Source organism: Diplotaxodon limnothrissa, linkage group LG18 (genome assembly GCF_057381915.1).
Source record: "Diplotaxodon limnothrissa isolate DT_005_m linkage group LG18, D_limnothrissa_male_GT1.1, whole genome shotgun sequence".
NCBI lineage: Eukaryota > Metazoa > Chordata > Actinopteri > Cichliformes > Cichlidae > Diplotaxodon > Diplotaxodon limnothrissa.
This window is the reverse complement of record NC_140613.1, coordinates 31,605,555-31,627,963: the sequence shown is the minus strand read 5'-3', so window position 1 is coordinate 31,627,963 and position 22,409 is coordinate 31,605,555. Positions and strand designations below refer to the sequence as shown.

The 22,409-nt window shown below is 42.1% G+C and overlaps 2 protein-coding genes across 3 annotated transcripts; one reads left to right on the top strand and one right to left on the bottom strand.

Annotated features, from left to right (window-relative positions):
- Positions 1-1,957: 1,957 nt before the first annotated feature.
- srfbp1 (serum response factor binding protein 1) lies at positions 1,958-5,833 on the bottom strand. 2 transcript variants are annotated; one of them, XM_085377877.1, is made up of 3 exons: positions 5,816-5,833; positions 3,558-3,947; positions 1,958-3,455 (listed from the first exon to the last, which is right to left on the bottom strand). In XM_085377877.1, the coding sequence occupies exons 1-3, from the start codon at positions 5,831-5,833 to the stop codon at positions 2,235-2,237; spliced, it is 1,629 nt and encodes a 542-aa protein (XP_085234003.1). In that variant the 3' UTR covers positions 1,958-2,234. The 2 variants fall into 2 exon arrangements, with proteins under 2 accessions (XP_085234003.1, XP_085234002.1); XM_085377876.1 differs by lacking the exon at positions 5,816-5,833 and adding an exon at positions 5,052-5,104.
- On the top strand, positions 5,218-21,298 carry maco1a (macoilin 1a). Its single transcript, XM_085377875.1, has 11 exons — positions 5,218-5,427; positions 7,029-7,170; positions 7,286-7,412; positions 7,574-7,697; positions 7,822-8,000; positions 12,073-12,607; positions 12,848-13,006; positions 16,225-16,407; positions 16,508-16,628; positions 16,884-17,058; positions 19,147-21,298. The coding sequence occupies exons 1-11, from the start codon at positions 5,345-5,347 to the stop codon at positions 19,347-19,349; spliced, it is 2,031 nt and encodes a 676-aa protein (XP_085234001.1). The 5' UTR covers positions 5,218-5,344; the 3' UTR covers positions 19,350-21,298.
- Positions 21,299-22,409: the final 1,111 nt, after the last annotated feature.

Genomic DNA, 22,409 nt, shown 5'->3' with positions numbered 1-22,409 from the left:
GCTGTCAAACCGCACTTCGTTTCTGAATTATAAACGGCCGTAACAAATATAAGCCTTCGGGCCTTTTCGAGCTTCACTTTCCTCTGGTCTCTGGGGTTTGGTGCTGCCTGCCTCCAAGAACTCCACTTTCACAGCGATTCCCACACAAAGGGCCCCGACCTATTAGGGTCCACACAGCCTCTGTACACTCCTGTTAGGCTCTCCGAGAACAAGAAACCAGCTTTTCTTCTACCGTCAAGCAGAAACAGTCACCCTTATCATGATTTCTACTGAGCATCCTGACGGGGTTTTAAAATGTTTTAAATTCAAGATGGAAACAATTTTCCTGGTATTAAACCAGATTTTCACGAGACAGGATATCGGCTATGCACGCTAGTGGCGGGCGGATCGATCCAAATATCGACTGTATCGATACCAAGTCGGCATCGGATCGATACTAGCCTGGTGAGATGGATTCTTTACTTTAAGTTTTGCTCTTGTTTGCAGTGCTGTGCTTTCGGCAAAGATGAAACAGCCAGGTCGCCGGACTCGCTCCTGTGTCAGCGCAGAGCAGGCGCACTTTGCTTCCCCTCCCCCCTCTTGTGTTTAGGCGTTGTGCTGTCACGTGACGCGATTTAGACGCTTTGGTTGTTAAGTTGTTTACATATTTTCACCAGTTATATTATAGTTTCTCAACAGTACTTGTTTTAACTTGTTTACTGGTTCTCCTGCCTTTTTTGAAGAAAAATCTTTAAATAAACCCCCCCCAAAAAACCTTGATAACCAAACCACCACGGCTGCATTTTCATGCTTCGCAGCATCTTTTATTCTCACAATAATCACACGGCTGCTGTAACAGTACATTCAACGGCTGCAGCTCTCCACATCACCAACAACACAAGAAGAGTACATTTTTAATCTGGCGAGGCATGACTGTAGATGAGTCCATCTCACATGCAGCGGCATCCCCATCGCCCGCCTGAGGCCGGGGGGCCATCCGGCCGAACCTACTCCCCAGTCCGCTGAGCAGGCGAGGGAATCGGCCCGGACGGGGAAGTGTCCACTCTGGCGGTCGCCCGCGCATCCAGCGGCGCCGGTGACGAGGTGGTTCCTGGGGCCGCCCGCACCTCCAGCTGCAGCCCCGTAGCTGGTCCGGTGGCCACCCACATTGGCATGTGAGGGGTTTTTTTTAATCCAGGTTTGCTTTTACTTCATTGGAAGTGTGGTTGGGACTATTGTCACCATAAAAATACCATGCCTCCTCCTCTCTACACACTGATGACAATTTGATTTACAACTCCATACTCGCTGAGATATGCCAGGTTTTTCGCTAATAGCGCTTTGCGAATCACCTTGTTGGTGCAAAAATACCAACAATTATACTTTATTCATGTATTATTATTGTATGCATTTTTGTGTGGTCTACCTTACAATATAAAGCACCTCCAGGCGACTGTTGTTGTGATTTGGAGCTATATAAAAATGTTACCTTTGGCAATTTTTGTAGGTTTGATGAAGGGAATGGGAACAAATGATATATTTTTATGACAGGCTGCAAATAACAAATTGCATAAAGGTACAATTTAAAATTGGTTCTTTACTCAGATGTCAGTTGTGTAGGCAGAACACTGAGTTAGGTGTCTTTTTTATGCTTGAATGAGTCATAAATCAGTGTTAAGCAGCTTAACAAAAGAGCGAGAGAGAAAATACATTCCTCTATAAAACGGTCAGGTACAAGGACTGGACTGAAAATGGGTGAAGAAGAAGCCAATGTACAAAAATAAACTACTGGTCAGAACTACATTTAAAAAAACAAAACAACCTACAAGTCTGTCTCTTTGGAAGGAAAATGTACTGAAACGAGTGGTGGCTCAAGACATTTACACAATATTGTAGATAAAAACTTTACAGCAAAAAATGGCACAATATGCTTGTGTCAAGATTACAACTGTATTATTCAAACATGTCTAATAATGAAGGACTTAAAAAAAGTGGATAACATAATCACAAAACCATCGCTGGAATTAAAAGGACAGAAAACCTGAAATGTGCACACGTTCAAATACACAAAAAACAGCTTCCCAGTGTCCTACATTCAAATTTGTCCCGTTACCATAGTGCAGCCATAGAATGAATCCGCTGCTTAAACTGCTGCCCACTGACAAAGCTATCACAGAACAGGTTGCATCTTAGAGTTTAAACCTTCCAACACATCATCCCTGAACTTTAAACTTTACACAAACAGCCAACAACTTTCAGTCATCATCATCACCAAACTTGATCTTCTTCCCCTGGAAGGCCAGGATTTGTCCTTGCTGCTCCTTCCTTCTCTTACTGGCCTCCCAGGATGGATGCAGTGCCTGCTGTGGTGCCCGATGTGAGAAGACACCTCCACCCCTGTGATCTTTTTGTCTCAGAACATCGCCTCTGCCTTGTCCCCTTCCTCTGCTAGCGGTAGCAAAGCCCTTATCCTCAGACTCGGGGTGTTTGCCATCGGGGTAGGGCTTGCTGTACTTAGACCCTGAACTTTTCTCCGGCTTCTGGAACTTGGGCTGTTTATTGAAATCTTTATTGTGTTTCCTAAATTTATCTCCACCTTTCCCTCTGCTAGCACCTTTACCCCCAGCTGCCTTGGTCCCAGCCAGAGAAGGACAGAAGAGAGACTCCAGCTTGGTCGTTTTTGATTTCAGCCTAGATTCAAGCTCATCGAGTTGATTCTCGAGCTTGTCCGAAGACACGTTCTCAGCAGAGTCCTTTCCTGCCTCAGCTCTCTTATCCGCCGCCATCTTCTCCATACTTTCGTCTTTTGGCTTTTTCTTTTTCTTCTTGAATTTGCTCACTTTTCCTACAAAGAAGCTGTCATCATCATCGCTCTCCTCCGACTGCGATGACTGCTTGTGGAACCGTTCCTCCGTGCTGTCATCAAAGTACTCTTTCTCTTCATCACCGAATGACTCTAAATCGCTCTCTTCCTCAGCTGGCTCAGCCTGGATAATGGGTTTCTCTTTTTTAACTGGAGGTTTATTTTTCACAATCTCCTTTATGTCACTAGTTTTTCCTGGTGCTGCTCTAACACTCTTAGGCTCCGTCTTTTTTTGTGCGTGAACATCAGAAGTTCCACCTTTCTCCATTTCTTCTCCGACTTCGGCAACAGCTCCATCTTCACTCTCTTTAAGACGTTCCTCCTCGCTGTTTTCCCTAAGCTCCTCTTTTCCCTCCTTTTTCTCTTGTAACTGCAGAGTCACCTTTCCTTCCACTGCCTTCCCTTGATTTTGCACTTTGTCCTTTCCTCCTCGCTTCCCGCTCTTCGTCCGCTCCTCTTTGAAGGCTTTTACAGCTGCTTTGATGTTCTCAATCTTCCTGCTGAATTGAGGGTGGGTGGCGATGCGAGCGATGGCCCGGTCAGATATCGTAGACTTGGGGTTCTTGCAAACCTGCTCAAAGCTGAGATTCTTCTGTAAGGCGGTCTTGGTCACCTGTAGATAAGTTGAAAAAAATATTTCAAAATGAAAAGATAAAGAATGAAATGGCTTGGAAGTCGTTGCAGAAATGATTTGCTGATAGGACAACAAGCCCACCTGATCGGGTACGAGGTTCTTCATGTCGTGGATCTCTTCCAGAAGTCTGGCGGCTCTCCTCTGATTCCTCTCCATCTCGGTCTCGTTCCCCTTCTTCTTCTTCAGCGCGCCAATCTGACGTGTCAGCTTCCTTATGATCAATGCCCTGACCCTCTTCACCTCCTTCCTCATCTTCACCACCTCGTTGTTGAGGTTCAGCACATCTGCCTCCTTTTTCTCCTCATCATGATCAGGTAAGGGATTCTTTTCCTGCTCCTTTTTTTCCTCATCTTCTTCCCTCTCACTTCCTTCTTCTTCCTCTTCTGTTTCTTCTTCATCTGTCTCTCCCTCCATCTCCTTCTCTTCGTCCTCAGCAGACGGCACCATTTTCTCCATTTTGTGCAGCATCATCTGTTGAAAAATAAATCCATATACTGCAATAAGAGCAAGAAGTGCAGCACTAGCAATGGTGCAAAAGAAAAAAGTCACGTGAGGGCGAAATGATCTTTTTTTACTCCCATATTAAGTAACCAGAATGCGAACGGTCATAAAAAATTCAAAGTGCAGTTCATTGATATTTGAGGTTATTTAATATAGAAAAAAATGTAATCATAAATATACATCAATTAGATTATTACATCCTCCAACAAACAGATGCATTCTCATAAACTTAGAATTAATGCATTAAAACCACAAAGGACCGGCTGCCTATTTGTGGAAGTCACCATGTTGTCTTGTCATGTTGAATACAGTGGCTGAGCTAAACTCTTGTCTTTTAAATTAGTGTCTGCACCTTCAGATGATATGAAACATCATTCCTATGTTTTATCATGTGAGAAGGAGTCGCCATTCACACACACATTCACACACTGGTGGAGGCAGCTACAGTTGTAGCCACAGCTGCCCTGGGGCAGACTGACAGAAGCGAGGCTGCCATCGGCCCTTCTGGCCAACACCAGTAGGCGGTAGGTGAAGTGTCTTGCCCAAGGACACAACGACCGAGACTGTCCGAGCCGGGGCTCGAACCGGCAACCTTCCGATTAACTCCCAGCCACGATCGCCCCGCAATCGTGGCTCAGATGCAGTTTTTATGTCCAAGTAACCACTGAAAGTACAGTAAGATTTTAGCTCATACATCAAAACAACTTTCCTCTGTGGCAGAGTGGCATGACGTCCCCCAAAGAAGGAGTTTGTTTCTGAAGTCCACCCCACACCAGAAATAAATAACATTAAATTAAATACACCGCATACTGCTTTACCGAAATTATCTCTTTTATGGAGCTTTTATCTAAACACAGATTGGAAACAACTTTTCTTATTACCGTTCTTCCGAGAAATCCAAAAAAATGTGCTTAAATACCCGGCGGACCCTTCCAAAACAAACGTGGTTGAACACGCATGGACGCGTTTCACCACAAAAGAATAGCAATAAATAGCTCGCTCTACTTAAAACACGATTAAACCTGGCAACAAATCCAAAAGAGCATCGCTGCAAAGTTTTACCGCGACACTTACCGTTCAAAAAGGACAATTAAGAGCGAAAACTGAGCAAATCGCTTGGGCTAGCTGGGAGCGGCCATGTTTCGCACGCCTCCGACAGCGGCGTGACGTCAGACGTCAGCGAGTCAACGCCGCCGTGTCGTGAAAAGGGGAGGGCCTTCCGCGGACTGTTTTTATTTATTTCTTTGTTTCATGTGCATAAAACAACAACAATGGTGGATAATTGAAGAAGTGTGAATATTAGGATGAGCGAATGACGTGTCCAGTCATAGTTACCAGGCCGATATCACAAGTGAATCAACAGGGGGATGATGAAGCGGCGCAATGCGGACTGCAGCAAACTCCGACGGCCGTTAAAACGGAACCGAATCACCGAGGGTATATATAGCAGGTACAAAAAGGGGGCCGGGGGGACGTTATTGTATAACAATGGCGCCTAGTTGCATATGTCAAGACAAGGCGGCCAGTCTCTGCTCATGTTCATATTGAAGCGTATTGACGCTTTGTTCTCGAGCTGAATGAACATGCCCGCTTATTGTCATAATTATAGGCCTAGTGTGGCATCGTTTACACGGCTAGGCAGTTAAATTCAAATTCGGGTTAAATGTAAAAGAATAATGCAAATTGCGTTCAGCGGTCAATCCGCTTGACAAAAAAAATCCCAAACAAAAACTAAACAAAACCGTGAAGTCGTGGGGGGGGGGAAATCCTGCTCGTGCTCGAGATGACAACAGCAATGTCAGAGGCGCTCGTTTTGAAGTGGAACGGGTTCTTCTCACCTGTGCTTTGTCTGCCATACACCGGGGGCTAAATTTAAACACGTCAGTGGAAACCGTTAGCAGCAAACAAAACGAGTCCCCGGACCGGAAAAGCCACACACGATTCAAGCACGGCTCGCAATTTCAAAATAGCATGGCCTTTCCTATAGACTGATAGATGGCAGGCCAGAACAGCTGTGCAGCAAGCTAGCATGTCCAGACATGAAACTCTGTACATACTGTTTTGCCCCCAAAGGTGTTTGGATGGATTGTTCTGATCTTTTATTGATGGGAATAACTGTATGCGTCCGCGCTCTGTGCTTCACTGTTTTTTAGTGGTATTATTATGTTAATTTTTTCTCTGAAATTAAATATTTTTAGCTTTTATAGTGTGAAAGACAAATAAGCTCCATTTGTGTACAACTTTCCCACCTCTTTCATCAATTAAATTAATATAAGCATAAACGGAAGCTTTATGCTTTAAGTTTTTGTGGTCTTCTGCAGTAGACCTGAAAGTCACATGCTCACTCAAAAATGCAGTTTAGTGTTATTTGAGCTTCTGTTCTGTTCACACAAAATGCTGTGCAGCCCCATCATAAACTGAGAAGCCTGGTCAGCCTTGCTACAATGTTAGACACCCCAGGGACCAGGTGATCCTCAGATAATGAGCAAGCACTTGGTGATGATGGGGAGGAAGAACTCCCTCTTAAGACAAAGAGACCTTTGACAGAGCCAGGCTCAGGAAGGGGCAGCCACTAGGAACACTAACCCCCAAAATTGGCTGGGGACACTGTGGGAGAGAGAGACGAATGTCTGTGCCATGCAATAGTTTGGTATAAAACACGGAGTGCAGAGGAGAAGCATTCAGCCCCAGGAGCTTATAGCAGTATACCTAAGGGATAAGGATGGTTCAGGGAGCTTTTAGGACAACCGGATAACAAACTACCGAAGTCGAGCCCAGAAGTAACAAATGCACATACCAGTTTTTCAGCAGGAGGCAGGATTATTCCTACTTTTGCCTTCAATCCTAGAGCTAGCACTGCAGGTCGCACTGAAAACGTGGTTCCTATAAACATATTAGACTGTTGCATAAACCTGAGGCCCACATGACTGTCATTAAACTGTATCTAAATCCACAATAAGCCATCTTTAGTGGTTCTGCTTTATCTCCTTTTTTCATCTGTCCATTCACCTTCCTTTTTCCCCTGTGTTTTCCTCTGTCTCTTCTCCACAGCACGTTCCTGTACCTGAAGTTCCTGGTAGTGTGGGTGTTGGTCCTGCTGGCTGACTTTGTGCTCGAGTTCCGCTTTGAGTATCTGTGGCCTTTTTGGCTTTTCATTCGAAGTGTCTACGACTCCTTCAGATATCAGGGGCTGGTAAGAGCTTAGTTGTAATGACCCTGAACACACCGCTCCTTCCACTCAGTATAAATGCACGTTGGAAGATGAAACATCTAATATCTCCATCCTTTTCTCTCCCATGCGTTTTTAGGCATTCTCCGTCTTCTTTGTGTGTGTTGCGTTTACATCAGACATCATATGCCTTCTCTTCATCCCCGTCCAATGGCTGTTTTTTGCTGCCAGCACCTACGTATGGGTCCAGTATGTCTGGCACACAGGTTAGTCCAAGTTGGGGTTTTTTTCTTGCTATGTTTTTCCCTTCTGGCAGCCAAATGGCCACTTTCACCTCAAATACTCAGTGCGTAAGAAATTCAAAGCTGCCAAGTTTCTTCTCTGCTAACTTGATGTTTTTTTCCCCACGTCTCCTCCTTTCATGCAGAGAGAGGAGTCTGTCTACCCACTGTATCGCTGTGGATCCTGTTTGTGTACATCGAAGCTGCCATACGATTCAAAGATCTGAAGAACTTTCACGTAGACCTGTGTCGACCCTTTGCTGCTCACTGGTGAACATCAGTTTGTGATTTTTGCAACAATTTTCAATGTTCAGTAGTAAGAAATAAAATCATGACTTCCTTAATTTTTCTAATAATTGTACAAAGCACCGATTGTTTCCCCCCTACCTCCCAGTATCGGCTATCCAGTGGTGACTCTAGGCTTCGGCTTTAAGAGCTACGTTAGCTACAAGATGCGACTGAGGAAACAGAAGGAAGTGCAAAAGGAGAATGAGTTCTACATGCAGCTCCTACAGCAGGCGTTACCTCCAGAGCAGCAGATGCTGCAGAGACAAGAGCGGGAGGCAGAAGAGGGTAAGTCACAAAAACACATTAAAGGGGTTCTGTAATATTTTTCAACCATTTCTTTCATCTATATTCTGGTACTATTGTATGTTCTCATATTAAATAAGTGTTTCAAATAATAAAATGTGTATATATGGACGTAATCCCTGCTAGTCAGAAACTCGGGTTTCAGACAGGATGGAGAGCCATTCATTTCTTTCTTTATCCAAACAGTTTAACCACAGATAGTTTGCCACTGTGTCATGGGGCTAATGAAAAATGTGATCGCTAATTATTATTGAAGCTTTCACTTGAAGGCGTGCTTTCACCAATGCAGTTTAGAAAAAGTCTGCACACTGTTGTCTTCTATCACTTAGCTTTACTTAAGAACTAAGACCTCTAGATATGAGGCCATCTGGACTAACAAGTGTCTAATATACCATCAGAAGTATTGCGTGCCAGTCACATTGTGGTGATTAATGGCACGTCAGTCAGCATTTTCCCAAAGCTGGACGCACCGGCAGGCATCAGCATTAACTGTCCAGTTGTCATGAACAGCTCATTAAGTTGCAGCTGATTATAACACATACTTGTACAGGATGTCAGTTCAGGCTTCAGACACTGATTTCAATCTTTAGCAGAAGATGGCATTGACGCTTGTCATCGTGCTGCTTCTTGTTTTGTCCAGTGAATAATTCCAAATGTAGAAAGTGAGGCGTCGAGTACAGCACAGATCCCATACAGAGCGTTGAACCCAGTTTATTTTCCTTTTTTTCCCTTTAAAGCTACAAATGACAGAAACACTTCCCATGTAAGCAATGTAAGCTGAAAGAGTGAAGTCACTGTCATTTTACATCATTGGCCACAAACAGCTCACTTTGATCTTAAGCAGGCTGGATCAGACCAGTGAAACTGTGGTCAAAAAGTGGATAGTGGAAAAACAGCAACGTTTTTTAATCATTTAATTGTTTATGTTTTACTTAATTACTTTGGTGTAGTTTAAATGCCAATGACGGGGAGGGACGTTTGTTCTGGCTGATTCTGGCCCCCAGACCACATGTTTGACACCTCTGGCGTTATAAGCTGACTGTTCGTGTTAAGAATTTGTATAAAAACAGCTTGGAAAAAAAAAACTAAAGAATTTTTAAAAAGAGAATAAAGAAACAAGCAAATGTTCTGACTTTAACACTGCTACAAATGTTGAGCTGTTCATAAGCTCACATAGACGTAATCAGCCATCGCTGTATATGAACAAGGCTGGTATCCTGCTTGTGGATATGTTACCTTTTGGGCTTGAAGTGGGAAATAAACAAATGCAGTAACAGTTGCAGTTATTGATGTTAAAGGGGATGAAAGAGTTATAAGAAGAGAGTACTGTTTGGCTAACCCTATATATGTTTCACACTCCTTCTAAAGGCCTGTTGGTCAAGCTTTAACATCAGAGTTGGGTCATGGTCGGGGTAAGGATTTGGCATTCGGATGTGATAGTTGAAGCTGGTTGATCACATTCCTAGACTAGGTGATACAAGCAGACCTCAACTCGTCATGGGATGGGACGTACAGCATCATTTCACTACATGGTGTTATGTAAACTAGATGACTCAGTGCACACCTGTTTAACTTAACCTTTCAGTTTTCATCAGAAAATGCTGATGTGGCTACTAGTCATCGCTTTCTTAGAAATTCACAAGTTGGTAGTTTATGTTTTGATATGATCTGTTACGCTTCAGATGCTCTGCTTTGCTTTCAAACCGCATACAAACCGAGATGCAGAACTAGACCCAGCTTTTTTTTTCTGCGGCTCGGCCCAGATTTTTAGAGTTCGTTTGACAGCGCATACACCTGCTGAGACAAACTGAACAAAACAGGAAATGCACCAGATTTGGTCCCCCCCCTAAACAGGTTAGGTCTGAAATCACTCTTTTCTGTTAATACAAAACAGGAAACCCAGCTGCTGCCACAAGGCTGTTTTTTATACACATATATATATATATATATATATATATATATATATATATATTAGGGGTGCAACGATACACAAAATTCACGGTTCGGTTCGGTACTTTGGTGTCACGGTTCGATATTTTTTCGATACAAAAAAAAATGTTCATGCCTTTTTAATTTGTCATTTATTAAAATTATAAATATATATTTTAACACAAAAGTACAGTTTTTAAATTTAACCCTAACCCTTGTGCGTGTTGTTTTTTAGCTCGTCATATTGCAGCCACAGAAATTCTTTTGTCCATGAAACCATAAAGCTGCACTTTCTTTTTGCCTTATAGTCTGATTTGTCATAACTTTTGTGGTAAGCTTTTCTTTGGCTGTCACTTCTTCACCTTGACCTGTCTTATTTGGCTCAGCAGAACTAAAATATATATCCTGCTGCTTTTACACAGGCACTCACATAAGCTCAGCGATTCTCTGCGCGATCAACCTCTCACATGTTTAAGCTGCGGGAGATTTCACTTGTCATGTTTGCATAGTAAGCTAACAATTAATAAGACGATGTCAGAGGAATTGGTGCACAAATTATCATCACTCACAGATCAGTGCTGTCGCTCTCTATACACAGTTCGCGCGATTGCAAAGTGAAAGCAAAAAAACAAGCGCAAATTCAAACACGATTTCAATATGTCACATATTGACAGTGGCTCACCCAATGACATAATTACCCAGCTACATTTCTGAAAGAATGCAAAAGCATTGACATATATTTTTCCTTCCTACAATAGCCCGACAGGCAGGGCAGAGATAGCCCCGGGACGTCGGGCTAGCGATATTGCGAGCCCTGTATCTGATTGAGGAATCACTCATCTTTGGAAAAGAGAGTTTATTACAGAGAAATGTCTCTTTCCAAAATAAAAGCTATACTATCCGCTTCTTCTGGGCTATATTCTCAGCAGCATATTAAACATATCAGGTCTCCATAAGGAGAATCCTGTGCTAACAGCTGTCTAAATGACTCGGCTAAAGTTTGTAGCATGCATGCTTGTTGTTTTTGTCTTTGCACTAGGATGATGTCGGTGTAAATGTGCAGTCATATTCGTTGTGTTCCCACTAGTGCTTTCAGGTTAATCTCGTTGAAATAACCTTAACGCCGCAACACGGCAAATCTCCGTTAACGAGCTACCCTATACAGAGGGGCTAGACGGCCAACACGTTAACGAGCTAACTGCGCTAACACACTAGCTCCCACCCATGTAATTGAGCATTGCATGGCACATCCAACATACTGTTTTACTTTAGTCCATGACTCACTTACCTTCAGGGTCATACGTCACATGAAAACCAAAATAATTCCAAACGCCAGATCTGAATGAGGGTGGGGAGGTCCACTTCTGTCTCGCTAGCTTGCCCTGCGCTCTTCCTTCTGACCATGCTGTCTGTGTTGAGTGCTCAGTGAATCTGCGTTCGACTACTCCGCCTAGGCTGCACTCTCGAGCCTAGGCGGAGTAGTCAAATGCAGATTCACTGAGCGCTCAACACAGACAGCATCGTCAGAAGGAAAGTTGATAAAATAAATTACAAATTTTGTATTGTTCTTTTTTTTTCTCCCCTTTGGTTTTCTTTCTTTCTCTCCCCCTCTTTCTTTCATTCTTTCCCCCTGTCCTATCCCACAGTCATGTCTGTCCTGTTTGCAACTGAAAATAAAATAAATTCATAATTATAATAAAGGTCAATCAAATGGACCAATATGATGATCCACTTAAAATAAATCCTCTTGGCATCTTTCTTGGCCTCAAGACAACAATTCTGATGGCTATAGATCCAAACGGGACACAAAAAAAAAAAAAAAAAAAAAAAAAAAAAAAAAATTGAAAAAAAAAAATTTGAAAAAAATTGTATTGTTCGATACATATGCGTACCGAACCGAAAGCACTGTATCGAACGGTTCAATATCGATACGAATATCGTTGCACCCCTAAAATATATATATATATATATATATATATCTATCTATCTATCAGGGATTGCCAAGGTCATCACTCATTCTCTGTTTATGACCAAATATGAATCCAGTTTGCATTAGCATTTGCTTCAATTCATCTACTGTGTTTTTCTGTGTGTTCTAATGCTGTATTCAATTGCTTTCATCCAGCTGCCTTAGCTAAAGGAATCTCAGAGGTAGAGCCCACAGTGGTGTCCCAAAACGGAGCACCTCCTGGAAAGAAAAGCACTTCAGTACCGTTACCTGAGCTGGAGTACCGGGAAAAAGGGAAGGACACTTCTGCAAAAGAGGGCAAAAAACAGAACACAGTTGGAATCAATAACAACAGTATTATACACGCACTGGACTCCAAACTACAGGAGACGGAATATATTGAGAACTATGTTGGGGCAAAAAGACTGAACAACGACCTGGCAGGCGACAACACGCACGCCGACACCAACACGCACACTTCTTCTAAAGAGGAAATTGGGGGGATGGGGAAGAACTACAAAAATGCCAGCGGAGGAGGCGGAGGCAGCAACTCGTCACCTCGGAATCACAGTTCTGCCAACGGCAGCGTGCCGCCAGGTTCCTCAGCTAATAAGAATGAGAAGAAGCAGAAGGGAGCAGGGAAGGGGCAGAAGGATCCGGTGGAGAACTGCATCCCCAATAACCAGCTGGGAAAGCCAGATGCTCTAGTGCGGTAAGACACCCCCGTTATCATTTTCCGACATCCATTTTTTTACTTGGATACTTTGAGGGACACTCACTACTTGCCACGTTTCCTTTTGTCTATCTCTGCTGGATAGCCAGCTTAGTCATATTTCAACACTGAAGCTGCTAAAACAACACTAGCATTATGTACTATATTAGAACAACTCTACACTGAAACTGATTCTTTTAGGAAATGTGTTTGCTAATATTGCCGTGTCCCTTCCCAAAGACTGGAGCAGGATGTGAAGCGTCTGAAGGCAGATCTTCAGGCCAACAGGCAGCTGGAGTCGGAGCTGCGGAGTCAGCTTTCCTCTCTGAGCAGCCAGGATCGTAGCCTGCGCTCCGAACTGAGCCAGCTGCGCCAGGACAACGAGCTGCTACAGAACAAGTGAGTGCATGTACACTTAATTGTCAGGACCACTACAGTCAAAAGAAAAGATCAGTATTTCCAACTGAAGTGATTCATATTTGACTGTATTACTCTGTTTTCGGACCTCCCCAATCTTCCATATGCATATATGGAAAGCCAGAAGAGGCAGCAGCAAGCCGCTAGCACAGAACAAAGCAGGAAAGACAACAGATATAATATTGATTATCTAAGAATGTCAAACTCATTTTAAACTGTGAGCAACAGCCCGATTTGAGCGGGGCAGACCAGTGAAACACCCCTCTCTATCAACATAAAGATATTTAACGGTACACCTAATCCCTGCAATAGCTTGGTATTAGAAAAAGAAATGCAAGTGAAAGAAATATTCTGCCACAACTTTTTTTATTTCTTACACATAAATGATAAGAAATACAGAAATTGTTCTGGTAGCTTATTATAAAACAGAAAGTTGTTTTATTTTTTCTTCTTATTTTTATTGCTTCGAACCTGTTGTTAAAAACAAAACAAAACACAAACAAACAGAAATTTCTATATCGGTTAAAAAAAACAGGATGTCTGTTGTTATTGTCATTGTTATTATTATTGTTATCATTGTTTATTTGTTACTTTGATGTAAATACAATAGGCTGTGGAGGAGGTCTTTATCTTTAGGAAAAGCTGTAAAATGTAAAATACAGTTTGAAGTTCAAAACTTATGCCCTCCTTAATATTTTGGAAACATGTCTAGTGGGCCGGTTGGGAGTCGTTGCCAGGCCCAATTTTGGCCCCTAGATCTTATGTTTGACACCCATAATGAAAGATATAACATGAAAGGAGAAACTGGGGTGGAGGTGGTTTGTAAAGTGGTTTGCAGATAAGATATTTTGGGGAAGGCAGTTTGGGTTAGTGATATAACCTCAAGGATAATTGTATATTAAGGAAATCTGTCCTAATGATATTTACAATGATATAGAAAAACACATTTTATTCTTGATCACAGCTTGCACGCTGTTGCATTTATTTATTTGTGCAAGAAAAAGTATGGGGAATTTCCATCCTTCTATTCCAAGGAGTTACTGTCATTGATGATGCACTAATCTGATCTAATCTTAAGTGTGAATCTATTGCCACAAGGTGCCAGTAGCAGCATTAAAATTCATTAGTAGTATAGCGCATTATATATAGCATAGTGACACAGCATCAGATAAATGTAAACACAAAAGTAGCCTTGTAGTGTTTTCACTGGAGTTGAGCTGATCTGCCTGGACTGCGGCTGGATTTTTGTAGCCTGCCTGCTAACACTGTGTGATTTGCATTTTTTTTGTTTTTGTCTGGGTTTTTTTTCTTCACAGTTTTTCAGATTCAAGTTTCTAAAGTTGTGTTCCACTGAAGAGAGGCAGATTAGTGCCATTTGTTCCCATAATGCGACTGTAGGAGTGTAGATTTGTCTTTAGGACCTCAGTGTACATTTATTTTAAACTTCATGGCCCAAGATCAGAGCAGTGAACATGCATCATTTTGCACTAATGTTCAAGTTTGGTTCATCTGTTCAGCTCGTTTCCAGTTCTATATTTTTATTCATAGGAACTGTAGAGAAATTTGCATGAGTCACAGTTTAAAATAATCCCCGTTTATCTTCTACTGGGCATTGGTGCAGCTCTTTAGTTCATCCACTGTTTAAAACGAGCTGTTTGAGCTTCTCCCTGTTTAAGGCCACACTCCTTTTAAACCAACAGAAACTGAGTACTTTAAGTTATTGGTGCTGGAGGTGGTTGTGCAAGCCACAGAGTCATGGAATGTATTTTCACAAGTGCTTTTTGCATTTTGGCTTCGTGTGTCGTTCATCTGAGATTGTATTTACCTCAAATTTAAGACCTGCCAAGGACCAGGTGATTTTTTTTTTTTTTTAATGTGGTAATATGTACAACTTTATAATTCTAAATAAGGTGTACTTTCATTTTTTAACATTACCATATAATACTTTTCAGAACGGACTGCCCCGTGCATGAGGCTGCACGGTGCTAATGCGTTAACGAGCTAACGTGTTGACGGCGTGCAGCCCCACGCACAGGTGATCTGCGTTAACGAGCTAACGGAGGCTATGTCCACACTAGCCCGGATAGATTTGAAAACGGCGTTTTTGTCTGAAAACGCTCTGCGTCCACACGAGCATTTTCAGTCGTTTCACAGAGTTGTGTGTCCACATTGAAACGGGCGAAAACGCTTACGTTCCAGTTCTGTGCATGTGTGAAAGGCAAGACGCTTCGACCTGCCTCATTTCTGTCTGTCGTTTATTTACTTTCCGGCTCGTTGAAACATCACCGCAAAATGTCGATGAAAAGCGCCAAGTTTTTTAAATGGACTAATAATGAGGTGGAGTTGTTGCTGCGAGTAACACAAAAGTACAAAGTTGCAAAAGCGAGTGAGAATTAAAGAATTTGAAGAAAAGCTATCTGGAGCATGTACAAACTGATATTAAACTTTAATGCGCTGTCAAAATTGAGAGCAAACAAAACAATTGCTGTGTAATGCCCTCCGCTATCTTTGTTTAATTGGTCACATGACTGCATCACATGACTAAAATGTGTCATCGTTTTAGAAAGTCTCCTTTTCGCTGTCCACACTGCCATGAAAGCACTGTTTTCAAATGTGAGCGTTTTCGAAACGCTGCGTTTTCCATCAGCGAAAACAGCATCTCACTGTGGACGGGAGGCCAAAACGGAGAGAAAACGATGCGAAAACGCATTAGTGTGGACTTAGCCGGAGATTTGCCGCGTTAATGCGGTTATGGCGTTAACGTCATTTTAACAATATTAACGCTGACAGCACTAATTTATATAGCAAAGTCACAACAAAAGTCGCCTTAAGGGTCTTATATTGTAAGGTAAAGACACCAAAGTAATACAGAGAAAATTCCAGCAATCTGACGACCACCTATGAACAAGCACTTGGAGACAGTGGGAAGGAAAAACTAAATTTTTAACTGGAAGAAGCCGCTGGCAGAACCAGGCTCAGGGATGGGAAGCGAGGGAGACCGGACCTAATAGAGATCAATAATAATAATGAATGATTAAATGTAGCGTGGTTTAAAAATACATAGAGAGTGAAAAGAGGTTAATGAAGAGGAAACATGGATCAAAGGAAGCCTTCAGGAGCCTGGGCCTATAACATCTAAATAAATACACCAAATATTCTCAATGATTTCATTGTTGACTATTTTTTCCTGTGTCCTCCAGGCTCCACAGTGCTGTCCAGGCCAAGCAGAAGGATAAGCAGACCATCTCCCAGCTGGAAAAGAGACTAAAGGCTGAGCAAGAGGCTCGGGCTCTGGTTGAGAAACAGCTGGCTGAGGAAAGGAAGAGGAAGAAGATGGAAGAGGCCACTGCCGCCAGAGCTGTAGCTCTTGCAGCTGCAACCAGGTACAAGCCCTCACTATTTTTGTCTTTTGACTCTTAGCTGTTTTGTTTTGGGGCATTTTCAGCTCCTAAAAAGTTTTTCTTTTCCTCCTCTGCCCAACAGAGTGGAGTCGACCGATTCGCTCCGCGGTCGTATCAGAGAGCTGGAGACAGAGTGTAAGAAGCTCAGCATGGATATGAAACTCGCAGAGGAGCAGATTAGAGACCTGGAGGGCAAATGTCAGGTGAGCCTGAGAAGCAGAGCCTTTCCTTTATTATAACTGCGCTTTGTTCTTGTCAGTGTTTGCATACCAGGTTTAAATTGATTGGAAAGTACATTATTTAATTGCTCCGAATATAAATGCAGTTAACGGGCTGCTGCAGGACTCCAGCATATTTTTCCCCTGTTCTAAATGCTTAGTGTAAGTAACTGTTATTTTATAGCATAATAATGTTGTCTCACTTTCCTTTTCTGTTTCTCTCACTCCTGCCTCACAAAGGAGCTGCGCAAGTATAAAGAGAACGAGAAGGACACCGAGGTGTTGATGTCAGCGCTGTCCGCCATGCAGGAGAAGACCCAACACCTGGAGAACAGCCTCAGCGCCGAGACCAGGATCAAACTGGACCTCTTCTCTGCACTGGGGGATGCCAAGAGGCAGCTGGAGATAGCACAAGGTAAACTGCTGCTGTAGGAATCCAGTCATTTGCTCCTGAATTTCTAGTTCTCCCTTTGATTGAAGCACTTGCCTGCTCACAAGAACTGTGTCATCTGTAATAGAGAGGATGAAATTCTAACACAATGACTAAAGGGCTCTTGAAGAGGATATTAGAAATGAGGAAATATTTTTATGAGACGTGTCTTTTCAGCAGTTGAGATGCTCTTTCTGCTGCTGAAACTGCAGTGCTAGGGGCGCAGCAATTCTAAACTTGTTCCATAATCTTTTGTAACCTAATGGCTCGACAAACCTCCGTCTGTCTCTGGGAGCAAAATTGATAAACGACAGCCGCTACAGCAACACCATAAATCCCCAGCTACACGAGTGTAAGGAAGCGTTTGAGGTCTTGCTTTCAGCATCACAGCATGGCTTTTTTCCTAGTTTTATCTAGTGATTACTTCTTACTTCAGTGATTGCAGTGAGGATCATGTCTTCGCTTTGTTTCATTTGTGTAAACACAGAAGCAGCAAAGCAACGAATTTCAATTACATTTTGCCTCAAGGCACTTTATGTTTTAAGGTAAATACTCTAAAATAATAATGATGAAATTCCCAACAATTGGACAACCCCCTTATCAGCAAACACTTAGAGACAGAAGGAAGGAAAAACTCCCTTTTAACAGGAAGAGAAGCAGACTAAGAAGGTGAATCGACTGGTTAGCTGGGCCTTTCTGTGTCGAGTTTGCATATTCTCCCAAATTCAAAATGCTGGTTTAATTGGTGACACTACATTTGCCATAGCTGTGACTGTGTCTGTCTATATTTGTGTGTTTGGATGGGTCCATCTCAGACACAGGCCCCACCCACCTGTTATTAAAACTTCCTGTTTTCAAGCACAACTAATCTGAAGACGTCTCATAGAGAGTGGGAAGAAAGCTAAAACATGCCATACCAAGACTGGTTTAAAATGAATAAGATGAATGATAATTATTTTAAACTATGAGGGTCAAGTGTGTCAATACTTTTTTTTAAACAGTAATTGATCATGTTGATGGTGTTTTTATTGAACACAATGCTGTAATTCATTACACCTCACGTGAGAGTGTGGTTGTCAAGTGCTGACTTAATCTCAGTAAACTGCAGTTAGATTTTAATGAAAGAAGGCAAAGCCCAGGTGAAACTAATCACCTTTAAAATATGTTATTAATTCCACCTGTGCTTGACACCATATCTTCTTCTTCCTACTAGCTTTTATATTCTTTGACTTGGTGAATTACGGCATTTTTAGCTAGCTATTACGGCCCTTGGTTGCATAGTGTGGGACTAGCTACTCTCCTTATGGTGGCTGTGGTTTCCAGATTTGAATGACATTACTACAGGCTAAAAGCAGGTCTTCAGCAATGTTACTGAAAAACAGTAGATAAGTTAGGAAGCCACTGAAAAATTACCCTGAAATCATGTTGCAAACTGCATGAAAGCCATGGACTGTTAATATTTTTGTTGCCCCTCATGTTTAAAACCAAAACCAACACACAAAAAAATTGTACAGTGTGTCTTTGTTTTGACTTCCCCCCCCCCCCTCACCCCCCAGGGTTCTTCCTGGTAAAATGTAGTTCTTCCTTCCCATTGTCACCAAATGCTCACTCATAGGGGGGTCATTTGATTGTTGAAGTTTTGTCTGTATTATTGTAGGATATTTACCTTACAATATAAAGCACCTTGAGGCGACTGTTGTGCTTTTCTTGGAATATAAGTAAAACTGAATTAAAAAGAAGGTGGCTTTAATATAACTGGGAAACTGGTCTTGTGAAACATCACTGCCTACCTAATAATGAGATGAGAACAGGAAGATGAGAGAAATTCATCTAAACTCATGATTTGTTCTTTTATTTTATTGTAGTTTAGTTTTTTTCTTTTGGTCACGTTTATAAAGTTGATCCCGTCCCTTTAATATTTCGGGCTGTATTAGCCCAGAAGGAAGTCAGAAATGAGGCTTTGCTATGAGAGCACACCTAAGGCTGTTTGATGTTCGGTCTGTCCGCCCCTCTGCTGTTTGTAATACTGTGAAATGAACGTTGTGTTTTTCCCACTCATCTCATCCCATCCAGGTCAGATCCACCAGAGGGAGCAGGAGATTGCAGAGCTGAAGCAGAAGATAGCAGAGGTGATGGCAGTGATGCCCAGCCTGTCCTACTCGTCAGATGGCAGCAACCTGAGCCCCGTGACCCCGCACTACTCCTCCAAGTTCATGGACAATAGTCCCTCCTCCCTGGACCCCAACGCCTCAGTTTACCAGCCCCTTAAAAAGTGACTCTGACATCCACGTTTGTCAGACGGGACTTTTCCTTTATTTTGATCTCAGTTCTGGTTTCGGGTTATTTTACATTATTTTCAAGCTTACAAAGCCCCGGAAAGTTTTTGCACTTTCAACACGCACACACAGACACACACAGCCCCTCCATACATCTGGGTATTCGCTCTGGGTGTTTTTTATTTGGGTTTTTTGTCCTATTTATTTTAGGGGGGGGTTGAATTTTGCTTGTTTGTTCATTTTGGGTTGTTTTTAGTTTTGAGGGTGTGTTGTTTTTTTTGGATTTAGCCATCAGACAGCGCGATCTGTTTGAAGGTTGGAGAAAGGAACAAACATTGTTTGGCCAAATGTACTGAAGAGCCATCATGCATCGCTTCGTGTCAGTCTTCTTTTAGTGTAAAGCGTGAACCTCCCTCACAGGCATATATTTCTTTCTCTCTCTCTCTTTGTCGTCTGGATTAAACTGACAGACAGGCTTTTAGTTTAAGAAGAATTAGCTTCTTTTTTTTCTTTCCATGATGGTTTGTAGATGACAGAAGGCATACTTTCAGTGCAGATGTGAATTCGAAGCTCACCTGTAAAGTAAAGCCCTGTGAGAGATACATGAATGTAATACTGTTCATGTTTTGATATCAGCATTAACATAAATCAGTGATTGTTTGTTTCGGGTTTTTTGTAATATTTCAGTTCAGTCACGCCGATGTACATTTCTTCTGATTTAGTGATACTGAACAGATGATCATTTGCTGTGTTTCTCGGATACACTTTTAGTCTCTCAATGCTGGAATAGCGGTTTCTCCAGGATTATCAGTAAGTGGATGAAGCAGATGTAGACTACTACTCCTTGATTGGACGTGGCACTGCCGAAAAAAAGAAAAATGTTCCATCAACATTCAGTTGTTTGCTGCAGACACCTCTCTTCTTCTTCTCCCTTCTGGACCAAATTAGAACCGGTTAAGGCCATATCATTCGCTGGATTTAATGATGTCGAGGTAACCACCCCGCCCCTCCCGTTACCTTTATTTGGGGATCTCACAGTGCCTTGCAGTTTCTCTTTTTCAAAAAAAATGCAGAAAATACATACTTTGCAATCCTGGGATTTAAAAGCTTCAAACCTGTTTTCTCTCTCTTTATCCTGTTCATCCACTCACACGCGTTCATCAGTATTCAAAAGCTAAACCGATTACGTGTCATATCGCAGCTAATTGACCAGCTGCGAATTTAAAGGGAAAGCCTAACTCTGGTACATGGTACGCATTGTTTCACGGTGACACAGTCTTGGTATGCCAAACACCAAACCAAACTGATTGTCTTGCCCTCTTGCCGGCATTTTGTTGTTTACAGCGATGTACATTGACTTATCGAGGAATGTTTTCTTTCTTTCGTTTGGGTTCTTAAGTGCCAAGTGTTGCCATTCTGTTTCCATCCATACTTTGATTGATGTAGCTAGCATAATGTTTGCAGGAAAAAAAAAAAGAGTGCTGTTATGTTTTTGTTTTGTTTTTCGGTTTTGTTTTGTTTTTTTGTCAGTAGAACATATTCGGATAGTGTTGTGTTTACAAAAGGTTCTGGGCCGATCATGATGAAGCAGCAGAAGCAGATGGTCAGTCGGACTGCTCGTGTTATTCGCACATTTATTTATTTGTGACAGCCTTTTTTTTTTTCCCTTCTTTTTTAAATTGAGTGACACTTCTTTGATATTTCCCATCACGATCAGTTGGTTTCCAGTGTTTTCTAACCAGGAAGGATTGTGTGAATGTGTCGTGTTGGGAAGAGGTTACCCCTGACCCATTTGACCATGTTGTGATGTCATGTTGCCTACCTGGGGGGGAAAAAAAAAAAAGAAAGAAAAAAAAAAAAAAGTATTGTTTGTGGATCGCTCTGGCGTTGTGAATTCAGTTCTCAAGTTGCTTTTACAAGTTTGTGTAGAAGGAAGAGAAGGTTTTAAAAAGTGCTTTATCTTTTTATTGCTCCACCATGTTTTTGTTTTCTTTACTCAAAGTGATGGTGGCTGTGTCACACTTTTCACTTTGGTCATCACTATTAAAGAAAGTCTTGCTGGTGGCAACGCAAAGCTGTTGAGTCTGTGTACGTGTCATGTTCTGTGTGTGGACTTTCACAGGCCTTTTACATAAAACTTATCACAACATGGGGACAGTGTGATCTGCAGAATTTGCAGAGTAAACAAGAAAACGTACCAGTCAATATTCTCAAGGAAAATATCGAAACTTGTGAGACTTGTAATTTGTATGTGCTGTTTTCTATTCACACTCATTTAAAGCAGTAGCTTGAGCTTGCTGACACCTCCCAAACCTTTAATCTGGGTTTATTTGTTTTGTTCATGTTGTTATGTCTGAACTTAGACAAAAAACACATGCCCTATAATTCAATGGTGATTTCAGGTGCTATTTGTAAATGCCTACTCTGTTTTTTTTTTTTTGGTTTGTTTGTTTTTGTCTCCCCCCCCCCCCCCCCCCATGTAACCTGATATAAGCTTCATTCACTCATAAGGTAGACCAGGGGGGTCAAACATAAGGCCCAGAATTAGGCAAAGACTCCAATTCAGCCCTGCTGCACAGCTTTGGAAAATGCGAAGGAGGTTATTCATGGTACTCCAAAGTAATTAGGTAATTTTTTTTTAATTAATGATGGAAATGTTCCTTTTCTCCACCATCTACTACATAGATTTGTTTTGAGTTTTGTTTTTTTTAATAAATGGAAATAATAATCGTCCAAAGACATGCAGCTTGTGGGGATAGGTTAATTGATTAATCCAAATTGTCACTAGGTGTGAATGTGAGTGTGAATGGTTGTCTGTCCCTGTGTGTTAGCCCTGCGACAGACTGGCGACCTGTCCAGGGTGTACCCCGCCTTTCGCCCTATGACAGCTGGGATAGGCTCCAGCGCCCCCCGCGACCCTGAAAAGGATAAGCGGAAGCGAATGGATGGATGGATGGAAATAATAATGGATACAAAGGAAATACGCTCTGTATCCATTGCACACAATACAATGTATACAATCAATTTATAAGTGCATATATATTTTTAAGAGTTGTGCTG

Excerpts from the sequence above, each read along its gene's own strand:
- maco1a (XM_085377875.1), top strand. The coding sequence starts at position 5,345 with ATGATGAAGCGGCGCAATGCGGACTGCAGCAAACTCCGACGGCCGTTA. Across the intron at positions 7,171-7,285 it reads CCTTCAGATATCAGGGGCTG|GCATTCTCCGTCTTCTTTGT; the intron begins GTAAGAGCTTAG and ends ATGCGTTTTTAG. Across the intron at positions 16,408-16,507 it reads GCTCTTGCAGCTGCAACCAG|AGTGGAGTCGACCGATTCGC; the intron begins GTACAAGCCCTC and ends TCTGCCCAACAG.
- srfbp1 (XM_085377877.1), bottom strand. Across the intron at positions 3,456-3,557 it reads AGAACCTCGTACCCGATCAG|GTGACCAAGACCGCCTTACA; the intron begins GTGGGCTTGTTG and ends ACTTATCTACAG.